General features: G+C 52.2%; 3 protein-coding genes across 7 annotated transcripts in view; 2 read left to right on the plus strand and 1 right to left on the minus strand.

The window, feature by feature from the left end:
- THAP7 (THAP domain containing 7) overlaps window positions 1-21211 on the plus strand; it is a 191148-nt gene that overhangs the window by 121268 nt on the left and 48669 nt on the right. The gene's annotated exons all lie outside the window — the stretch shown is intronic.
- On the plus strand, window positions 126-6360 carry MZT2B (mitotic spindle organizing protein 2B). Of its 2 annotated transcripts, XM_079942040.1 has the most exons (4): window positions 126-432; window positions 534-682; window positions 1539-1718; window positions 6093-6360. In XM_079942040.1, the coding sequence occupies exons 1-4, from the start codon at window positions 269-271 to the stop codon at window positions 6248-6250; spliced, it is 651 nt and encodes a 216-aa protein (XP_079798166.1). In that variant the 5' UTR covers window positions 126-268; the 3' UTR covers window positions 6251-6360. The 2 variants fall into 2 exon arrangements, with proteins under 2 accessions (XP_079798166.1, XP_079798167.1); XM_079942041.1 differs by lacking the exon at window positions 1539-1718.
- Window positions 6480-20453, minus strand: LOC307196748 (tubulin alpha-3 chain). 4 transcript variants are annotated; one of them, XM_079942038.1, is made up of 5 exons: window positions 20409-20453; window positions 10610-10832; window positions 9926-10074; window positions 8950-9477; window positions 6480-7409 (listed from the first exon to the last, which is right to left on the minus strand). In XM_079942038.1, exons 1-5 carry the CDS (start codon window positions 20409-20411, stop codon window positions 7113-7115), a joined length of 1200 nt encoding a protein of 399 aa, XP_079798164.1. In that variant the 5' UTR covers window positions 20412-20453; the 3' UTR covers window positions 6480-7112. The 4 variants fall into 4 exon arrangements, with proteins under 4 accessions (XP_079798164.1, XP_079798162.1, XP_079798163.1 ...); XM_079942036.1 differs by having other exon boundaries at window positions 8950-9630; XM_079942037.1 differs by lacking the exon at window positions 20409-20453 and adding an exon at window positions 13849-13869 and having other exon boundaries at window positions 8950-9630.

The following is a 21211-nucleotide window of genomic DNA, read 5'->3' on the forward strand; positions in this document are numbered from 1 at the left end:
CCCGATGGGCATTTATTGAGCGCCCACAGAATGCCCGCGCTGTACTGGGTGCCGCCACCTCGGCTAGCGCGCGGGGAAGCTCCGTCTCCAAGGGCCCGGTCTTACGCACGCCTGCAGCCGCCCGGGCCCGGGTCTGAGCGCCGGATGGCGTGGGCGCTGCGGGGAGAGGGGCGCGCGGCGGGCCGGTAGGGGCGCGGCGGGCCGGACCGGGCGGGGCCGGGCGGAGCGGGAACCGGACCCAGCGGCGCACACCCTCTGCGGTCCGCAGATGGCGGCGCCGGGCGCGGGGCCCGGGCCGGGGCCGCCACCGGGGCTGGAGGCGGCCCTGCAGAAGCTGGCGCTGCGGCGGAAGAAGGTGCTGAGCGCCGAGGAGATGGAGCTGTTCGAGCTGGCGCAGGCGGCGGGCGGCGCCATGGACCCCGACGTGTTCAAGTGAGCGCCCGGCGGAGGCGGGGTCCCGGGGGAGTCGGGGTCCCCGGGGACGGCCGGACCGGGCGAGTAGGGCTCACTGCCGCAGCGTGTGTTCTCGCCAGGATCCTGGTGGACTTGCTGAAGCTAAACGTGGCGCCCCTCGCAGTCTTCCAGATGCTCAAGTCCATGTGCGCCGGGCAGAGGCTGGCGAGCGAGCCCCAGGACCCCGCGGCGGCGCCCCTGCCCACGCCCAGCGTGCCTGAGACCCGAGGTCAGAGCCGGGCCTGGGCGGCGGGGAGGGGGACGGGGGCGGAAGGGGAGCAGCACCTGGCACCGAGCGGGCTTGGCCGTGAGTGCAGGCCTTTCTGTTCCTCTTGTCCCAGGACAGGCTGGGCCCATCCAAGGTCTGGCCCCTTGGGCTCCCGTCCCTAGCTTCGACTTTGCTGCCACTTTTGAGGGTGCACTTCCAGATCGGGAGGACACAGGGTGGGAGACCCAGGCAGGCTAGACCTCGTCTGGGACTTTTGCGACCCCAGTTCCTCCCCATCTCTACTCTGAACGTTTTTATCCCGCAAACATGGGAACAAGGCAGCTTTGGTTCCTGTCCTCATGACCTGTATAGCCTCTGCGAAAGTCCTCAGGGAGCAGGGCGGGCAGAGGCTTTCCTGCGTGCCCTTGTTGGCACCCCACCCGGCCCAGGTCCTACCCAGGAATCTGGACAGCGAAGCTTCCATCTTTGGGCTGTGAGTGGGCGCAGCCTGGAAGCCATGGCTGGCAGGGTACAGAGGCCCGAGGGGCCTCCTCAGTTTGGAGGGTCATGGCTGGGGGATGAGCAGGTGCTGGTGACCAGGGTGTCATGATGGAGCTCTAATCCGCTTCGGGTGTTACTTCTGCTCCCCATCCCAGAAACCCTCTGAAATGCAGCAGAACCTCCAGGCTGGCTCCTTAGCCAGAAACATCCTGAGAAGGGGCTGACGTTGGGGCGGAGGGCAGCTGGGCCCTGTGGGTGGGTGTGCCTGGGCCCTGGGCGCCCGTGACCCCGTCCTGAGAGGCCCTGGGCACTGGAGTGCAGGCCTCCTCACTGATGCACGCTGTCTGCTCTCTTTGTGTCTCTCTCTGACCTCCAGCAGCCTCCTTTCTCTCTGCCGAGAACTGTACCCCCCCCGCAAGGCCCTCCTTTTCCTCGGCCCTGCAGCCTGCGGCCTCTCCAGTTCTGCTCCACGGCCCAGCTGCCTCGCACTCGCCTCTTTCTCCGGGGCCCCCCGGTTCCCTCCGGTTCTCTTGCTGCCTGTTCTCTCCTTTTGCAGGTTGCGTTTATTGGTTTATCTCTGGGGGTTGGTACTCTCTCCTGTTTCCGTGGAAACTGCTGTGGCCCCCAGAAAGCCAGAGCAGCTTTGAGCTGCAAGGGCAGGACCCAGTGAGCCATCCCTGCCCCGCAGCTTAGGGACTGAGGGCGTGATTTCACAGCTCCGCTCACTAGAGACAAGTGCAGCGCTCACAGGACAGGCCCACACCCCGTCCCCAAAGGCTAACTCTGCTGGTGAGACTTGCGCTCTGTAGAGCTGCCCCCAGCCCAGAGGAGGACACCCAAGGGGCGGGGAAGGGAGAGCGTGGTATGCTGTGGAGAGCAAAGCCTGAGGTGTGACAGGCACCTGGGCCTCTTAGATGCCATCACCCACCTGGACTGGTTGCCTGGAGGATCAGACCATGGGTCCCCTCAACTGCCTGGTTTCTGAGCTGGGGGTGCCTTCCAGGCACTGCCAGGCACGATGAGGCTGGTGTGTTAGAGTGTGAAATGCCATGGGAGCTCTAGCTGCACCCTCCCACGTGCCCCTCCCTGCATCACCCACCTTGCTGTTCCAGGAGTGCCTGGAGCTTGGACAGGGGGCCTGAGGAGCGTGGGGACTAAAGGAGAGAGATCCCCTCACTGGGGGGTTTTGCCACTCCCTCCCTTGCTCAGTGCCAGGCCTGCTCTCAGTGCTGAGGGCACAGTGGGGCTGCAGGGTGGACACGCTGTCTGTCCAGTGGCTAGACATACCGACAGTGACGGGCGTCCAGTCTCGAAGGACAGCACCGGCCTTGCTGGAGTAGCAGGAGTTAAACAAGCTGGGGGCAGGGCCCTCGCGCCAGCTGCAGAGTCCTGTGCGCTGCTGCATCCCCTGGGAGGGGGCTGAGCTAGGGTGTGGGGGGAGGGAGGGAGAGGGTGCAGTCAAGGGTGTGTTGGGGTGCGGGGCTGGGAGCACTGCATAGAGGGATGGGAGGTGGGGAGGAAGCCCCGGGCCAGGGACTGGAGAGGCATGGGGCACTGGGCCCCACAGGGTCGTTTCCCCTTGAGTGCTCAGGCCATAGGTCCTGCTGGGCTGGGCGGCCACCAGCCAGGGTACAAGGGCACTGAGGCCCTGGGGAGATGCCCAGTGGAGGTAGAGGGCAGATAAGGGGCCGTGCCAGGAGTACACTGAGGCCGAGAGGCAGAGGCCACCAATGAGACAGATCTCTGAGGCTGCATGTCAAAGCATCTCTCCACACAGATCTCTGGTCACCTGGTTAATGGCAGGATCTGGGTAGAGAAAATAAGGAGCATTGTCACAGAGTAAGCAATGGGGGACCTTGGTGGTCTAGGCTCGTGGTGGGGGTTTGGGAACGTTGGAGCCAGCTGGCCTTAGGTTTCCCTCAGAATCGGAGTGAGATTGACCCAGACCAAGGGCTGGAGCCCCACTCAAGGGCTTCGCTCTCTGGGTTCCTGGCCATCCAGGTGCCCTGTGGGGCCTGTCAGGCTCACCATTTCTGTCCTGAGAGCTCAGGGGGGTTAGGCTTGTCTTCGTAAGGACGTGGAGTTAGGTTCAGTTGTGTGCTGTTGAAGTTTAGGGAAACCACACATTCTATAAAAAGATGTCCCCCCCAGAAAGCATAAGGTGGAGTCTGGTGTGTGGAGCCATGAGGACAGGTACCCGAGCGTTGGCACCAGAAAGGAATGGACACCTCACGGATAACTTTTATACTGATTACCCGCTAAAATGACATACTGGATGTTTGGGTTAATTGAAACATTTAAGTCAATTTCCTGTTTCTTTTACTTTTTAACATGGCTCTTAAAAAAGCTAAAGACCACGCAGGTGGCTCGCAGCCCATCTCTGGGGGCAGCACAGCTGCAGAGCACTCACGCCGAGCTTCTCCCCAACACGGCATCGGGCCGTGTGCCTGGAGGAGTCACAGGCATGTCCATGTAGGGATCACCTCCCCAGAAGTGTGGGCTGAGTTAAGGGTTAAAGCGCACACGTGCAGTCCGTGTTGTGCATTGTTCTGTCTGTATCTGTTCTGGAAGCACCGATCAAGCCCCTGCTGTGTGCTCTGCACACCCCTGGCCGCCCGCTCATCCTGGCCACCAGACCCTGCCAGCTGGCCTTGCAGATAGCAGGGCTGTGGTGTATTCTTTCCCTCTCATTTCTAACCCACCCGTCCCCCCACCCCTCCGCACACAACATGCCTTCAGTGTTGGCTCACAGCCAGTCACTGACATTTGGCCTCAGCAGCCATCTGGTCTGTGACTCCATAAGGGGGTGCGCCCACCACCCAGGAGAAAGCGCTCTGGGGCTTTCTATAATTCTCGTTCCTGCCCAGCTCTGCGGCAGAGCTCTAAGAGTGGGTGATCAGGGATCCCGGGGGCCACTCCAAAGGTCAATGGCAGAGTGGGTCCTACCGGGTCTGGGTGGTTCTCCAACTTCAGGGCCCCCCCCTGAGTCAAGGGTAGCAATGGGCTGGTGAATTTGGGGCATTTGCTTCATTAGGGGGCATCCAACACTGAGTGGCCACAGCTGGTTTCAGGGGTAGGAGGGTAAACCGGACTGTTTTTAACAGACACCCTTATCTGTCTTTGACCCTTAAGAGGGCCCCACAGGAACCAGGCCTGGGAGCATGTCCCCACCACCCCCACCGCAGCTTGTGGTCACCCTTGGCTCAGCCCCAGTCCTCACTGCATTCCATCGGACCCTAATAACCCTGTCAGGAGGGAGCTGGAGCAGGCCTGACGAGCTCCCAGATGCCCCTTGCTGGGTCCACTGGGCTCTGCAAACCTTCTTGACCTCCACAGCCGCGTGTAAAATGAGGCCTGAGTGGGTCTCCCCACGAATGCCCAAAGCATGTGATTCCTTTAGGGTTCTAAGAATCACACTGAGCTGGATAAATGGGCTATTTTCATCCTTAAAATAGTTTTCTTTGACACCTTCTATGACTCAAAGTTACATTGGTTTCTTACTTCCAGGGTTTATCGGCCTCGTCAGATTTAAAGATGAACATTACTTGCTCTTTTCTAGTTTCCTCTCATCCTTGAGTGTCCAGAGGGGCCCTGGTCATTACACTGAGGGGGAGAGGAAACTCACACATGTGCAAGCGAAAGCAAAGCTGGCTTCAAAGTGAGGCCTGCAGCTGGGACCCGCCCTGCTGCTTGCGGTGGAGCTGCGCCTGAGCTGTGCTTTGGGAGCACCCGGCACCGGGGGCTAAGCCACGGGCTCCACGGACCTGATTTGGCCTGGCTCAGCCTTGGTGGGGAGGGGGAAGCATGGCCTGAGCAGGGCACTGGCACATTGGGAAACCCTGCAGAGTGGTGGGGCCCATGTACTCACAGGGTCAGTCAGTGGGGACCAGAAGATTAGCATTTGTACCAGAGATGAGGGGTGATGTTTTTGCTTCTGTCTCCGGGAGTCACTGGGACAGAGTTGGCCCAGCTTCACCCTACCACATGTTCCTGTCTACTCCATCCGGCACTGGGGAACCCGTTACTACTACACTTCTGTCAAATCGAGTACACATGGGCTCTCGGGGAGAAGCAACGCCAGGAAAACCCAAGCTTTCAGGGTTCCAAGCTGATGCCACTGCAACCCACCCCCCGTGCCAGGCAGCACAGACCTCCTGCTCTCTGAGGAAGAACTTTCCCAGGAAGTGTCTTGAGAAGGGCCATCCTATCCCTGCAGGAGTCCTGGGGAGAAGCTAGGTGTGAGGATTAGAGCACGGACTTGAGTCTCAAATGCAGGTCCCTCTCCTTGCCCAAGTGACAGCCGGTGAGCAGAAACAACTTAACAAGCCCCTAGGAAACTGTCATGTCTTCTGTCCAAGAGCCCCCGGTTCCCCACTGCAGGCTGTTGGACTAAACCGGGATGGAGGCTGGGGGTCAGAGCTGCGGGCCGAAGGAGAGCCCAGGTTGAGGCAGGCCCAGCGGGGAGGGACTGTGACCCAGGCACGCTTGTCCCCCGGGGTCCTCTCTGTTGCTGATGCCACAGGCACTGGCCCAGGCATGACTGCAGACCTTCCTGGCTGTGGGCAGAAGACAGGCTAAATCTGGCAGGTTACCAGTGGGGGAGCGGCCAGAGCTGTGCTCTGCACCTGAGCGTGACCGCCCCATGGACAGGGCGCGTCCTCAGCAGGAGCCCAGTCATAGGACCCAGTGAACCTGAATATTTGTAGAACACTGAGGGGAGAGGGAGGAAAATGTATGAGGAAGAGCTTCCAAGATCCAAATCCAGAAGCCTGACTAACACGCTTTCTGCGTCACCATGTCTGGCGGGGAGGGCAGTTGCTGGGGGTCGACACGCCGAGCTGCCCCTGGCACTGCTCTCGGGACACAGACAATAGGTGTTGCGAGGTGGCCTCTGCCAGGTTGCTAACACCTGTGTTCTGTGTCTGCTCAGGGAGAAACAAAGGCAGCGGTGCCCTTGGCGGAGGCCCGACGCTGCCAGAACGCGGTGTCCGGGAAGGATCCAGCCAGAGGATGCCCCGCCAGCCCAGCGCCACCAGGCTGCCCAAGGTGGGCGGGCCGGGGAAGAGCCCCACGCGGAGCAACACCTGAGCAAGAGGATTTGCACGGGCCCACCGCAGGCCGCCAGCCTCTCAGACAGGCTGCTCCTCCTGTTGGTAATAAACCTCTTTGAAAACCTGAGGGTCTGTTCAAGATGTCTTCTGTTACCTTTTGAATATATTAAGGCACAGAGATTTAGAATTAGTTCTGTGTGCTGGTCCTCGTCATGCTTCAGCTGAACCAACCAAGTGACTTCAACCAGTGACCCCACCTCCCAGACCTCATTTTTGAGCCTGTGAGAAAATGTGCATATTACCAGGTCTTCTGCCTTTTCACTGAGGCCCTCCCAGGGCGCTCAGGTGCAGCAGGGGTTTGAGCACAGAAGGGCTGTGACCTAGAGCTTTTAACCCTCTGTGGGTCATGCATGCCACAGAGAATCCAGTAAAACCCTTTCCCCCAAAATGTCTTGACCTTCCACATTTGCCCCAGTTTTACAGGTTTACATGGACCTCAGGTTTTCAAACTCCAATTCTAAGCTTTTATACCTTAGTCCACTTGTCCCGTCAATAAAGAAGCCTGAAAAATGGCAAATTCAATTGAAAAACCTAACTCAGTTTTCCTAGAACTATTTGTTTTAAAACCTTGGATTGGAAACACTGACTTTTTGCCCTTGGGTCACGTCACACAAGCAGAGGCTCCTTACAGATGTAGGTCCACCCACCCCAGCAGCGCAGCCCAAGCAGCTGGACAGCCGTCCACATGGCCCAGCAGAGGGGTCCTCCCTGCTCCTGTGGACAGATGAGCGTGTTCCAGGTGAGCACAAGAGACAGAGGTTTAATTCAGAAACTGTAGGTAAATATCTGTAACATGACAGTTGGCGGGGTACAGGGGGCCACTAGCCGCTCCCTCCCGTTCAGTACTCTTCCCCTTCCTCGGCCTCCGCTTCCACCGAGTCCACGCCCACCTCTTCGTAATCTTTCTCCAGCGCTGCCAGGTCCTCCCGGGCCTCCGAGAACTCGCCCTCCTCCATGCCCTCCCCCACATACCAGTGCACAAAGGCGCGCTTGGCATACATGAGGTCGAACTTGTGGTCCAGGCGGGCCCAGGCCTCGGCGATGGCCGTGGTGTTGCTCAGCATGCACACGGCCCGCTGCACCTTGGCCAGGTCTCCCCCTGGGACCACCGTGGGGGGCTGGTAATTGATGCCCACCTGCCAAAGAAGGGGAGAAGGCACTGCGTGAAGCTTCCGTCAATCCAGGAATGGTGGCTGCGTTTGTGGAAACAGAAGGCATGGAGGTGCCCACTGGTGACCCGGGGAGGCTGGGGCCACCCTGTACTCTGGGCCCAGCTGTGTGCCAGGCAAGGTGCCAGGAAAGGAAAGAGGAGCCCCAGAGCCTGCCACCCTGGCTCACACCCAAGCTGCTGGAGGGGCTGTGTCCCAGCAACTGTGACATGTGATAGGTACCCAGGTGATAGGACTATCTTCCCTCTAAGAAGGGACACTGCTTGGGATTCTTCATATGTTATTTTCTCCAGAGGGTTCAACAAGATAGGGATTAATGTCTGTAGCTGAGCCTTTTCCACCCAGGCAGATTCAGAGAACACAACTGTGGCAGAATCACGAGGGCAGGTCACACCCCCTGCTTTCCCAACAAACAGTGTACACATAGCAGAGTGACAAGCACACCGTCAGAGGTCCCTGACGCTGTGTGACCACTGCCATGGACGCGGCCCACATGAACGCTTAGTAAGAGGGAGAGAACGAGATCCCAGCACTGGGACCAAGGGAGAGGCAGTCCAAGCTTCAGACCAGGGATCACATGACCAGAGGTTTTGGCAGGAGATACAGGGTCTGTCAAGGGGGCTACAGCACACGTTCTAGGCTGCTGAGCCACAGGCGCTCTGTCACAGATACTCAACCCTGTCTTTGCAGCACAAGAGCTGCCACAACAATAAGCCAATGAGCGGGGATGGCTGTGCTCACATGAAACCATTAACAAAACCAGGTGATGGGTCGGCCAGCTGTGCTGAGCCCTGGACCAGAGGAAGAAACCCAGACTCCTAGGTAAGAACCCACCGCAGCAGCGAGGGTCTGAGCCAGCGGAGGCCCTAAGAGCAGGGCTCAGGGAAGTACAGTTCCATTCCCAGAGGGAAGGTTGGGAATCAAGTAAGGAGCAAGGTTTCTGTCCTGTGTCCAGTGGAAGGTCGGAGCAAGATGGGTCTAAGGACAACCCAGGACACACTGTATAGGCTCCCCAATCTCCACTTCTCCACAGAAGGATTCATGACAGTGCTGTAAATCAAACGTTCCATACGACACTTAAATTGGATGTTAATTTTTACATGCCGATGGAACCAAGTGGAATTCAGAGACAACAGTCAGTTTACAGTAGTGCCCCAAGTTCAAATATCCCCATAAATTACCAAAATGCCCAGAAAATTCCTACATTTACATTCTAAGAAAAATTACTATAAGAAAAAACACCTTATTTCTAAATCAATCTATGTTTTCCACCCAAGAACTCCTCCAGATAATTTCTGTAAAAAATACACTCACAGAGCTGTATCACGTGATGACTCAGGAAGGAAGTTCTAGAGACACCAGTGAAGGAATGAGAACTGTCCCCCAACTTACTAATCCATGACCAAGCCTGGCTTCCCTGTATCAGGGTACCCTCCACAAAGGGGCAGCACCCCGTCCCAGGATCTGCCGCAGGCGGAAGATAAACACGCGCTACCGCCCAGCCTACCTTGAACCCAGTCGGGCACCAGTCCACAAACTGGATGGTGCGCTTGGTCTTGATGGTGGCGATGGCCGCATTGACGTCTTTGGGGACCACGTCCCCCCTGTACAGCATGCAGCAGGCCATGTACTTGCCGTGGCGAGGGTCACACTTGACCATCTGGTTGGCCGGCTCGAAGCAGGCGTTGGTGATCTCGGCCACGGACAGCTGCTCATGGTAGGCCTTCTCGGCCGAGATGACTGGGGCGTACGTGGCCAGGGGGAAGTGGATGCGGGGGTAGGGCACCAGGTTGGTCTGGAACTCCGTCAGGTCCACGTTGAGGGCGCCGTCGAAGCGCAGGGAGGCCGTGATGGAGGACACGATCTGCCCGATCAGACGGTTAAGGTTGGTGTACGTGGGCCGCTCGATGTCCAGGTTGCGCCGGCAGATGTCATAGATGGCCTCGTTGTCCACCATGAAGGCACAGTCCGAGTGCTCCAGGGTCGTGTGCGTGGTCAGGATGGAGTTGTAGGGCTCCACCACAGCTGTAGACACCTGGGGGGCCGGGTAGATGGCGAACTCCAGCTTGGACTTCTTGCCGTAGTCCACCGAGAGCCGCTCCATGAGCAGAGACGCAAAGCCCGAGCCGGTGCCGCCCCCGAAGCTGTGGAAGATGAGGAAGCCCTGCAGGCCCGTGCACAGGTCCGCCTGCGGGAGAGCAGAGGCCGTGAGGCCACGCCCGCATGAGCCGTGCCACCACCCCCACGGGCCCCCACAGGCCCCGGTCACGGCACACTCTTCCTCTGCAGGTTCACTATACGGGTTCAACCCATCCACAGGGAACACGCATCACACTTAGCAGTTACAGACGTGGACGCACTGCGGCCACACCGGAAAGGAAGACCCTGCACTCATGGTTCTGCTGGGTTTTGCCAAAGTGATGTCCCGGGGAGATCCCGGGCCTCCCCTCCTGTCCAGGAGGCCTTCCCAGGGCCCTTCTCACCAGTTTGCGGATCCGGTCCAGGACCAGATCGACGATCTCCTTGCCGATGGTGTAATGGCCTCTGGCGTAGTTATTGGCCGCGTCCTCCTTCCCGGTGATCAGCTGCTCCGGGTGGAAGAGCTGCCTGTAGGTCCCCGTGCGCACTTCATCTGCAGAGAGGACAGCGTGCCCGAGACTCTAAGGACGGTCGCTGACTCACCGGGATGGCCAGGTCCGGGGAAACCTTCACTTCTACAGGCACGTGCTGTGCCTTGCAGGCCAGCAGCGTCAGCGTCTCACAGAAAAGGTCTCCGTGTGATACACATGCCTCATCTGCTGTTTATGGCTCCGGGAAGGTCCAGTCAACCCGAGGAACAAATGCCAGTGTGGCCAGTTCCCAAAGGCGAGGGAATGCTCACACCGCACAGGCGGTTCTGCGCGTGCATGTTTTGTTCACACCCACAGCTACACCCGGGGTGTTGCTGAAATGGCCCTGACATACTAGACATCAGCGTGACTTTTGCCGGGCGCCCTCTGTGGCCTGGGTCTCACGGGCTCCAAGGTGACATTCTGTTCTCTCCTGGGTGGCCGCCACTGAAAGGTGCTCTCTCCTGGCAGCTCCCCTTGGAAACTACCTCGGGCTTCTGATCTGGAGGAACCCAGCAAAGGTTCTGTGCTTCCCCTTCTAAGTCTAAGGGTACCTACCGACCACGGTGGGCTCCAGGTCCACGAACACGGCTCTGGGCACATGCTTGCCAGCCCCAGTCTCACTGAAGAACGTGTTGAACGAGTCATCCCCACCGCCGATGGTTTTGTCGCTTGGCATCTGGCCGTCGGGCTGAATTCCATGTTCAAGGCAGTAGAGCTCCCAGCAGGCATTGCCGATCTGGACCCCCGCCTGCCCCACGTGGATAGAGATGCACTCACGCTGGGAACGAGAATATACACGTGAGGCCCCTCAGCTTCAAGGCAGTTGTCACTATGTGGCACGCAAATGAGACCCAACGTCTTAAATTAATATCTCTAAAATCTTTTGGCTTCTTAACGTCTTATCAGACATTATTGTCCCATGAGCTTCCAATGGTCATTTTATGTCTGAGCATGGATGGAGACACACTTGAACTGTGAAAAGGCATACAGCCATTATAAACATCTTCCCAGCGAGACTTCCCTGGTGGCACAGCAGTTAAGACTCCACACTCCCAATGCAGGGGGCCCGGGTTTGATCCCTGGCCAGAGAACTAGAACCCACATGCATGCCACAACTAAGAGTTCGCATACCACACCTAAGGAGCCCGCCTGCCACAACTAAGGAGCCGGCGAGCCGCCACTAAGGAGCCTGCCTGCCACAACTAAGACCCAGCATAACCAAATAAATAAATAAACAAACAAGTAAATAAACCATCTTCCCAGCAATCAATAAAAAACGTTAAAAATTTTTACAAGGCCTTCCCTGGTGGCGCAGTGGTTAAGAATCCGCCTGCCAATGCAGGGGACACGGGTTCAAGCCCTGGTCTGGGAAGATCCCACATGCCGCGGAGCAACTAAGCCCGTGCGCCACAACTACTGAGCCTGTGCTCTAGAGCCCGTGAGCCACAACTACTGAGCCCGTGTGCCACAACTACTGAAGCCCGTGCACCTAGAGCCCGTGCTCCGCAACAAGAGAGGCCACCGCAATGAGAAGCCCACACACCGCAACGAAGAGCAGCCCCCGCTCGCCACAACTAGAGAAAAGCCTGCATGCAGCAACAAAGACCCAATGCAGCCAAAAATAAAATAAATAAATTAAAAAAAATTTATACAAATAAGCAGTCAAGCCATTTTATTTCCACCTAAGGCTGTATTTACCAACCTGATATTAGCAATGGCTTAGAAAAAAAACATGAAGTAACACTTTTCAGTCATTAGACAATAGGCAGCAGAAGACAGCAAGTGATTCCTTAGAGCACGGAAACAAGGCAAGCCCTACAGATGCCCCAGAAGGCTGCTGGGGACCGTCCAGGCTGCAGCTGAGAGAGGAGAAACCCAGGGATCTCCCTGAGGTGAGCAGAGAGAATCCTGTGTTGAGAGAGGTCAAGGCAGCTAGAAAGCCTGGTGCTGGCTTTCTATCTGGAGGAGAGACAGCTGCATGGAGAGAGCTCAGGGAGATCAGCAGGGGGGTCCCGAGTCCCCACTGTGGGCTGCTCAGCACAGGTGGGGAGGGACCCCTGAGCTCACACCTGCCATGGCAGAAAGACATCCTAACTCACAGAGCACTGGGTGGAGTCCTCAGTAGTGGGGCCAAGTGAGGCCAACCCTAAAGGCTGGTCTGAATCCACTTAAGAAAGCTGAAAAGCAAGCCTCAAAAGGATCAAATTGTTCCCAGGTATACTAATAGCAACCTCCCAAAAGCCTAGAAACAGTTGAAAGAACAGCCAAAAAAATCTAACACCCAATAATGTAAAATTCATGTCTGGTATCCAATCTAAACTTACCATATACACCAGAAAATTAAAAAATAAAACCTAGAAAAGTCGGACAATATTACCATATGAAGAGAAAAAGCAATCAATAAAAACAGACCCAGAAATGACAGATGATAGAATTAGTAAACAAGGACATTAAAATAACTATTATATATCTACATGCTCAGGAAAGTACAGGAAAAAATGAGCATGATAAGGAGAGACATGTTTGATATAAAAAAGACCTAACTCAAATTGCTAATGATAAAAAAAGACAATGTCTGAAATGAAAAACACACTGGATGAGATTAACAACTGATTATAAATAGTTTGTAGTAACTATAAATGAAAAGTGTACTTTAAAAATTGTATAAAAGGGCTTTCCCTGGTGGCACAGTGGTTAAGAATCTGCCTGCCAATGCAGGGGACATGGGTACAAGCCCTGGTCTGGGAAGATCCCACATGCCGCGGAACAACTCAGCCCAGTGCACTACAACCACTGAGCCTGCGCTCTAGAGCCCGCGAGCCACAACTACTGAGCCCATGTGCCTAGAGCCCATGCTCCGCAACAAGAGAAGCCACGACAATGAGAAGCCCGCGCACCTCAACGAAGAGTAGCCCCGGCTCACCCCAATGACAGAAAGCCCGTGCACAGCAACGAAGACCCAACACAGCCATAAGTAAATCAATAAATAAATTTATTTAAAAAAACTGTATAAAAACTAAAGAACAAAAACTCCCCAGCAGATTATATACTAAGAACATTTGAGAATGATGAAAAAGTTCTGGAAATAGTGCTGATGGTTATACAGCATGTAAATGTACTTAATGCTACTGAATTATACACTTAAAAATGGTTAAAATGGTAACTTTTGTCATGTGTAGTTTACCACACACAAAAAAGGAGATACTCAGCAATAAAAATGAACTGTGTTGCAACAACATGGGTGAATCTCAAAATAATTATAGTGAGTGAAAGAATCCAAACAACAACAAATTAACTCAATGATCCCATTCATATAAAATCCTAGAAAATACAGAAATGTGGATTAGTGGGGGAGGGAAAGGGGGTGAGGCAGAAGGGAGGATTTACAAAGGGGTACCAGGTAATTGTGGGGGGTGATGCATATGTTCATTATCTTGATTGAGGTGATGATTTCATGGATAATCAAGATGTTAATAAATATTAAACCTTGTCAAATTATACACTTTCAGTGAATACTTTGTCAATTATACCTCAACAGAACTAAAATAAAAGGCAAAATGAAGCCGTTTTCAGGCATTCAAAAGCTGAGAGAATTAATCATTAGCTGAGAGTAGTAGTCACCACTACAAAAAAAAAAATGGTAAAGGAATTTCTCCAGGAAGAAGGAAAATCATACTAGATGGAAAATTGTAACTGCAAAATTGGACTGAAGAATGACAAAACTGCTAAATATGTGGGCAAATATAAAAGACTTTATACCATATTTTAAAAATATAATTGAGCCCAGCACTTACTTCTGGATGACCACTTCTGCAAATTGGTGCACACAGACTTTTTACCTGATCTGATGACCAAATAAATGGAAAATGATGCATGATCTAGAGAATGATATAGGGAATTTTTACATTGCAAATAAACAAAGATATTCTTACTGGAAACACGAAAGTCTCATGAGCCTCTTGGTGACTAACACTATATTTTATCTGCACACTGAAACAACACACTAATCAAAGAGAAGGAGAAAAATTACTAGAGATTTGATCTCCTTTATAGCTTCTAATAATAAAATACACTGTATGATTAATGAAACTGTCCGTTGTAATGGGAAGAATATGTAGCAAGTAACTGTGTCACTCATTTGTGATTTTTTTTTTTCTTTTTGTGGTACGTGGGCCTCTTACTGTTGTGGCCTCTCCTGTTGCGGAGCACAGGCTCCGGATGCGCAGGCTCAGCGGCCATGGTTCACGGGGCCCAGACGCTCCGCGGCATGTGGGATCTTCCCGGGCTGGGGCACGAACCCGTGTCCCCTGCATCAGCAGGCGGACTCTCAACCACTGCGCCACCAGGGAAGCCCTCATTTGTGATTTTTATCTTTAATAAATTCAGCCATGTGTAGTGTGATAAGATTAACTCTTTACACGTTTAAGGTAATGCTATAAAGTTAAAAACTGAAAAAAAAATAATTGAACAATAAAGCAAAAATAAAGATTTATTATTGTGGGGTTTACAACTCATATAGAAGTAACATACAACAAACAATAGCATAGGACTTCCCTGGTGGCGCAGTGGTTGAGAGTCCGCTAGCCGATGCAGGGGACACAGGTTTGTGCCCCGGTCCAGGAAGATCCCACATGCCGCGGAGCGGCTGGGCCCATGGGCCATGGCCACTGAGCCTGTGCGTCCGGAGCCTGTGCTCCGCAACGGGAGAGGCCACAACAGTGAGAGGCCCGCGTACCGCAAAAAAAAAAAAAAAAAAAAAGAATCCACCTGCCACTGCAGGGGACACAGGTTCAAGCCCTGGTCCAAGAGGATCCCACACGCCACAGAGCAACTAAGCCCGTGCGCCACAACTACCGAGCCTGCACTCTAGAGCCCGCAAGCCACAACTACTGAGCCCGCATGCCACAACTACTGAAGCCCACGCCCCTAGAGCCCGAGCCCCGAAACAAGAGAAGCTACCGCAATGAGAAGGCCACGCACCACAACGAAGAGAAGCCCCCACTCGTCACAACTAGAGAAAGCCTGCGCGCAGCAACGAAGACCCAACACAGCCAAAAATAAATAAATAAATAAGTATATTTAAAAAAAAACAACTCAATAGCCTAAAGGCCAAGAAGGGGGAAATGGAGGTATTGATATATCGTTGTGAAGTGGTGTAGCAGCACTTGAAGGCAGACTGGGATAAACTGAGTGAGCAGGGTGGGCTGGGTAAAAGCCCATTAACCATCTCTACCGACATCTGGTTTAGTCATCCAACAAGAATGAACATGAAATTGCAGCAATAAGAAATGAAACGGGACTTCCCTGGTGGCGCTGTGGTTAAGAATCCGCCTGCCAATGAAGGGGACACGGGTTCGATCCCTGATCCAGGAAGATCCCACATGCTGCGGAGCAACTAAGCTCATGTGCCAAAACTACTAAGCCTGCGCTCTAGAGCCCGCGAGCCACAACTGCTGAAGCCCACATGCCACAACTACTGAAGCTTGCATGCCTAGAGCCTGTGCGCCACAAGAGAAGACACCGCAATGAGAAGCCTGCACACCTCAATGAAGAGCAGCCGCCGCTCGCCACAACTAGAGAAAGTCCACGCGGAGCAACCAAGACCCAACACAGCCATAAATAAATAAATAAATAAATAAATAAAAAGAAATGAACAAAAGATGGAAGCTGAAGACCTTAAGTGCTTGGCCAGATCACTAGCACCATCTGCATTATCTATGCAGCATGGGCTTTTACTTAAAGACATCTCTTTTGGATAATGACAAACCTGGTTTTTCTTAAAGCCTGGCTTTTCTCAATATATATTTAAAGGTTCTTAAATTGTTTCATATCTGGGCAACTTGAGTTTTTAGGAACCTCATTTTTAATTTGTATTAAAAGTTTACAACTTGCTATTTTCGAAAACTCAACAAACTGCAAACACTTTTTTTTTTTTTTTTTTGGCCATGCTACTCGGCACGCAGAATCTTAGTTTCCTGACCAGGGATCAAACCTGTGCCTCTGCAGTGGAAGTGTGGAGTACTAATCACTGGACTGCCAGAGAATTCCCCACGTACTTTTTTTTCTTCTTTTCCCCCAAGCACTTCTTAATAAAGGTCTTGATTAACACAACATATTCAAATAATACAAAATATGTTTTCTAAATATTTGAACTAAATTACAAATCCAGTAACACAAAGGTATCTGAAAAATCCCCAAATATTTGGAAACGAATAACAAGGGAAATTAGAAGGTATTTTGAATGGAATAAAAATGAAAACATGACATATCAAAATTTGTGGGATGCAGCTAAAATAGGACTCAGAGGGTAACATGTATGTGTATAAAGGCATAAAATCAATGACCTATAAAACTTGATGGAGCTCAGGGCAGGCCACCCCAAAATATACTGGTGGCATATTGATTACTTTGAATTAAAGTTACTTGAGGGACCTCCCTGGTGGTGCAGTGGTTAAGAATCTGCCTGCCAATGCAGGGAGCACGGGTTCAAGCCCCGGTCTGGGAAGATCCCACATGCCGCAGAGCAACTAAGCCCGTGTGCCACAACTACTGAGCCTGCACTCTAGAGCCCACGAGCCACAACTACTGAGCCCGCATGCCACAACTACTGAAGCCGTGCACCTAGAGCCCGTGCTCCGCAACAAGAGAAGCCACCACAATAAGAAGCCCACGCACCGCAACGAAGAGTAGCCCTGCTCACTGCAACTAGAGAAAGCCTGTGAGCAGCAACGAAGACCCAATGCAGCCAAAAATAAATGAATAAACAAAATTTTACAAAAAAAAAAAGTTACTTGAGAATCAGCTGGTACAAGAAGAACACTCTGACCCTTTGCTCCCCTGAAAGCAGGAAACAAAGCTCCCATGGGGAGGCATCATGATCCCTGGAGATAGGGAATTCAAGGCTGAGAAAGCTGCATAAACAAACTTTGTTACTTCTTCATTAACTTGCTAGCCCAAGCAAAAACCCCTTTCTTTCCTCAAATCTTCATAAATTACTGATTCTTTGTCTAAAAAGGTATATAAACAGCCTGCTTTGGTCAATTCTTAGATCCTATACTTATAGGACTTCCATATGTACAAAATTAAATTTGTTTTTCTCACGTTAATCTGTCTTCTGTCATCAGATTATTAGACCAATGAGAAAAACCCAGAAGAGGAAAATTTCTTCCCCCCTGCAAACTGTTCTCGCAAATGGAAGAGAAAGAAACACTTCCCAACTCATTCCCTGAGGCCAGCATTACCCTGATACAAAAACCAAAGGCACTGGACTTCCCTGGTGGCACAGTGGTTAATAATCTGCCTACCAATGTAGGGAACACAGGTTCAAGCCCTGGTCTGGGAAGATTCCACATGCCTCGGAGCAAGTAAACCCGTCAGCCACAACTACTGAGCCCCCATGCTACAACTACTGAAGCCTGCATACCTAGAGCCCGTGCTCCACAAGAGAAGCCACCCACAATGAGAAGCCCGTGCACCACAACAAAGAGTAGCCCACGCTCACTGCTTCTAGAGAAAATCCGTGTGCAGCAAGACCCAACGCAGTCAAAAATAAATAAATAAATAATAAAAATAAATTTAAAAAAACACAAAGATATTCACTGTAAGGAAACCACAGACCAATATCCCTCATGAACTTAGACACAAAAGTTTGTTCAAAAATTTCAAATTAAATGACCTAAGCTTCCACCTTAAGAAACTAGAAAAAGAGCAAATATCCAAATTATGCAGAAAAAAGCAAATAATAACTAGCAGAAATAAACTAAACAGAAAACAGGAAAATAAAAAGAGAGAAAAGTCAATGAAACCAAAACCTGGTTCTTTGAGCTGAACAATCAAATTGATAAGCCCCTGGCCAAATTGACCCAGAAAAAGAGAAGACACAAATTACCAGTATCAGGAACAAAAAAGAGGCTATAACTACTAGGATATTAAAGGGATAAATGAATATTATGAATTCAACAACACTGATGAAATGGATAAACTCCTTACACACACTACTGAAGCTCATTCAAAAGGAGATAACTTGGGGAATTCCCTGGTGGTCCAGAGGTTAGGACTCGGCACTTCCACTGCAGGGGACACAGGTTCAATCCCTGGTTGGGGAACTAAGATCCCGCAAGCCGTGTGGGGTGCGGTCAAAAAAAAAAAAAAAAAAAAGAGATAAACTGAAGGAAGAGAAAATAGGCCATCAAAATGGCCACATCATGAGACAGATAATTCTAAACACGGGTATTATCTTCTCATCATACAATTACGATCACATCCCAGATTTATAATCTCCTAGCCCTTAAGAGTGATGGTCTGGAAGCCTAGAAATTCAGCTTCTAGTCTTATCCTTGAAAGACAAGGGGCCAAATCATAGCTGATAGTCTAATTCTGATTCCAACCAAACTGCAATACTGAGCCAGAAAAAATTTACCCTTATGAGGCTGGGTAGATTCTCCAAAAGGTACTCAACTTTGTGATGAGGCTCTAGGATGCATAAAGTAGGATTTAAAACAAAATTTCTACTGCTGGAATTCCCATTAAATTCACCTTGAGACACAAACCGTTCTAACACAAAGGAAAGGCATCTGTAATGGACAACATTTTCCCAGAGATCAGTGTAATTTCGTTTAGGTTATCTTCACACCAATTCATCACTACCTCCCCCTCACTAGACGTTTCCTAATTTAGTTGGTTAAACTAAGTACTGTGAACTTAGGCATTTCAACTTGAGAAGACCCTGTTATACCAACCAACAACGGCTGAACAGCTCTTCTAAAAGTATTAACCATGGTATTTTTCTTATTTAAGACAAAGGCTTTGCTAAAAATAACAGCTCCTAAAAAATGATGAAATGCACAAATTTCTTCTAATCCTGAAGCTTCCTTTTACCTGTCAGGTAATAGCAGATACCTTTTCTTTATACTTGTAATAAATCACCTCTACAAAAAAAAAAAATTTGAGCAGCTTGATGTCATGCTGTTCAATAACCAATAAGAGAAGCCTCAAAACCAACTTTTGCAAAGGAATAATGCAGACGTTAGTGTGAGTTATTATGTAGTTATTATCTAGCACTCTTAATAGAGTTTGGAAGCTACCGCAGTGATGAGAAGAGAACACAGAGGCTGGGATGACATCAGCCTCAATTAACTGGGAACAAGCAAGACGTGAACCAGGCCAGGTAAAGCCCTGTCAGGGGTCATTCCAGCCTCTCTCCATATAAAGGTTTTAGATGTGCACAATGACAGAGGTGTTGGCTGAGTTCCATTGGTGTGCAAAATATTAATGTAATTAATTCAACAATTAACTAGATCCCTATGACCTGAGGACATAAAAATGAACAAATTAAAGGCAGAAGCCTACCCTGATGTGGGAAAACAGGAATTCTCCTATGTGTGTTGCTGATGGAACGGAATCTGAAACTATATACCATTCACTTGTGGTATCCCATATACACCTACACCAGTGGAAACTGCAGGCACAGATTCTTCATTGCAACTCCATGCATAAAAGACTGGAAAACATCCACATGTCCAGCGACTCAGAACAGGCTGAAGACGCAGAACAACACCCTGGAATACTACATGGCAGTAAACAAGGACGCAGGTCTTTGCATGCTGACACGGAGGGAGCCGGACTGTTTGCACAATGAAAAAACAAGGCGCGAGAAAGGGGGGATATAAGCCTACCTATTCCTGTTTGCTTAGTTTTGCTTAAAAAAAAGAGAGGAAGGGAGGGGGAATTCCCTTCCAGTCCAGTGGTTAAGACTCTTGAGTTCTCAATGCAAGGGGCACGGGTTCAATCCCTGGTGGGGGAACCAAGATGCTGCATGCCACGTGGAGCGGCCAAACAACTCACAACCCTATCTAATGGAGGAAGCGACTTTTTCAGCATATACAGTCTTCTCTCACTCTTATTTAAAGGCCTATTTCTGTAAGTGCCCTCGTGAGCTCACAGCACAGCTGAGACAAATGACAGAGCTCAAGAGCAACCCTGGACCGTTGCCTCGAGAAGGAAGAGTCTGGAAGATCGAGGGCAGGGGCTGCTTACTGCATCTGCAGAGTGACCCCGCGCCTGCCCCTGACATGCACATTCCGGACACTCCCGCGCCACCTGGGCCCATCCCCCAGGCCCCTCCGCCCGTCGAGGCCTGTCCCCGGGGCCCCTCAGCAGGTCCAGGCCCATCCCCCAAGGCCCCACCGCCAGTTCAGGCCCGTTCCCCAAGGCCCCACCGTCGGTCCAGGGCCGTCCCCCAAGGCCCCACCGTCGGTCCAGGGCCGTCCCCCAAGGTCCTGCTGCCCATCCAGGCCCGTCCCCCACGGTCCTGCCGCCCGTCCTGGCCCGTCCCCCAGGCCCCTCCGCTCCGTACCATGGCGGCACCACCTGGCTTCACTACAATCCAACTTCCTCTCAGTCCGACGCCACGCGCCCAACTGCCGACCCGCCGCACCACACGCTGTGTCCTGATTGGCTCGCCAGCCGCGCAACTGCCATTGGCTCCGACCACTTTGGGGGCGGACCCCAGGCCAGGACCCCAATGGCGATTGGCCGGTTCCTTAACGGGCGAACTCGCTTTTGATTGGTCATCACTTTGGGCGGGAAAAGGCGACCGGAAGGTCTCGTGCTGCATTGGCTGGAAGCTGCGGGCTGACACCTGGTCGCTGCGGGTGAGGGAGGCTCCATAGTTTGTCTGTAAAATGCGGTCTTCCTGCAGAGCTGCCCGGGGTGTGAGAAGGGACAGGGCTGGTAACGGGACTTACGGGCTTTGCGGACTTGGCAGATACCTGGAAAGACTATTCGGTTAGCAGCCTGTTACTGGTGCAGACCTCAGTACCCCCGACTCGCGCCAGAGCACGTTGTGGCAACCACATGATAGACTCCCGGAAGGAGGTGCTGTGAAGCTGAGGAGGGTAGTTCCGCCTTCAGGAAATAGGACTAATGCGTGGGTCTCAAAGTATCGCGAGTTTTACAAGCAGCCAAGCAGGGTGGGTGGGCAAGGCAGGCGGGGGACAGGGAGGTCCGAGAATGGCAGTAAAGAAGATGGCTGAACTCAGCCAGACCGGGGGGCCTGGCTTTTGGGGGGGTGGGGAGCCAGCTGGCAGCAGAGGCGGGTTGGCTTGGCCATTTTTAGGGGGAGGATGGGGCAGGAGACTCCACAGGTGGTTATTGCAG

The sequence above is a fragment of the Stenella coeruleoalba genome (assembly GCF_951394435.1).
Source record: "Stenella coeruleoalba genome assembly, chromosome: 14".
Taxonomy (NCBI): Eukaryota; Metazoa; Chordata; class Mammalia; order Artiodactyla; family Delphinidae; genus Stenella; species Stenella coeruleoalba.

Excerpts from the sequence above, each read along its gene's own strand:
- MZT2B (XM_079942040.1), top strand. The coding sequence starts at position 269 with ATGGCGGCGCCGGGCGCGGGGCCCGGGCCGGGGCCGCCACCGGGGCTG. Across the intron at positions 433-533 it reads ATGGACCCCGACGTGTTCAA|GATCCTGGTGGACTTGCTGA; the intron begins GTGAGCGCCCGG and ends TGTTCTCGCCAG. Across the intron at positions 683-1,538 it reads CAGCGTGCCTGAGACCCGAG|CAGCCTCCTTTCTCTCTGCC; the intron begins GTCAGAGCCGGG and ends TCTGACCTCCAG.
- LOC307196748 (XM_079942036.1), bottom strand. Across the intron at positions 10,075-10,609 it reads CCTGGAGCCCACCGTGGTCG|ATGAAGTGCGCACGGGGACC; the intron begins GTAGGTACCCTT and ends TCCTCTCTGCAG. Across the intron at positions 9,631-9,925 it reads TGGACCGGATCCGCAAACTG|GCGGACCTGTGCACGGGCCT; the intron begins GTGAGAAGGGCC and ends GCTCTCCCGCAG.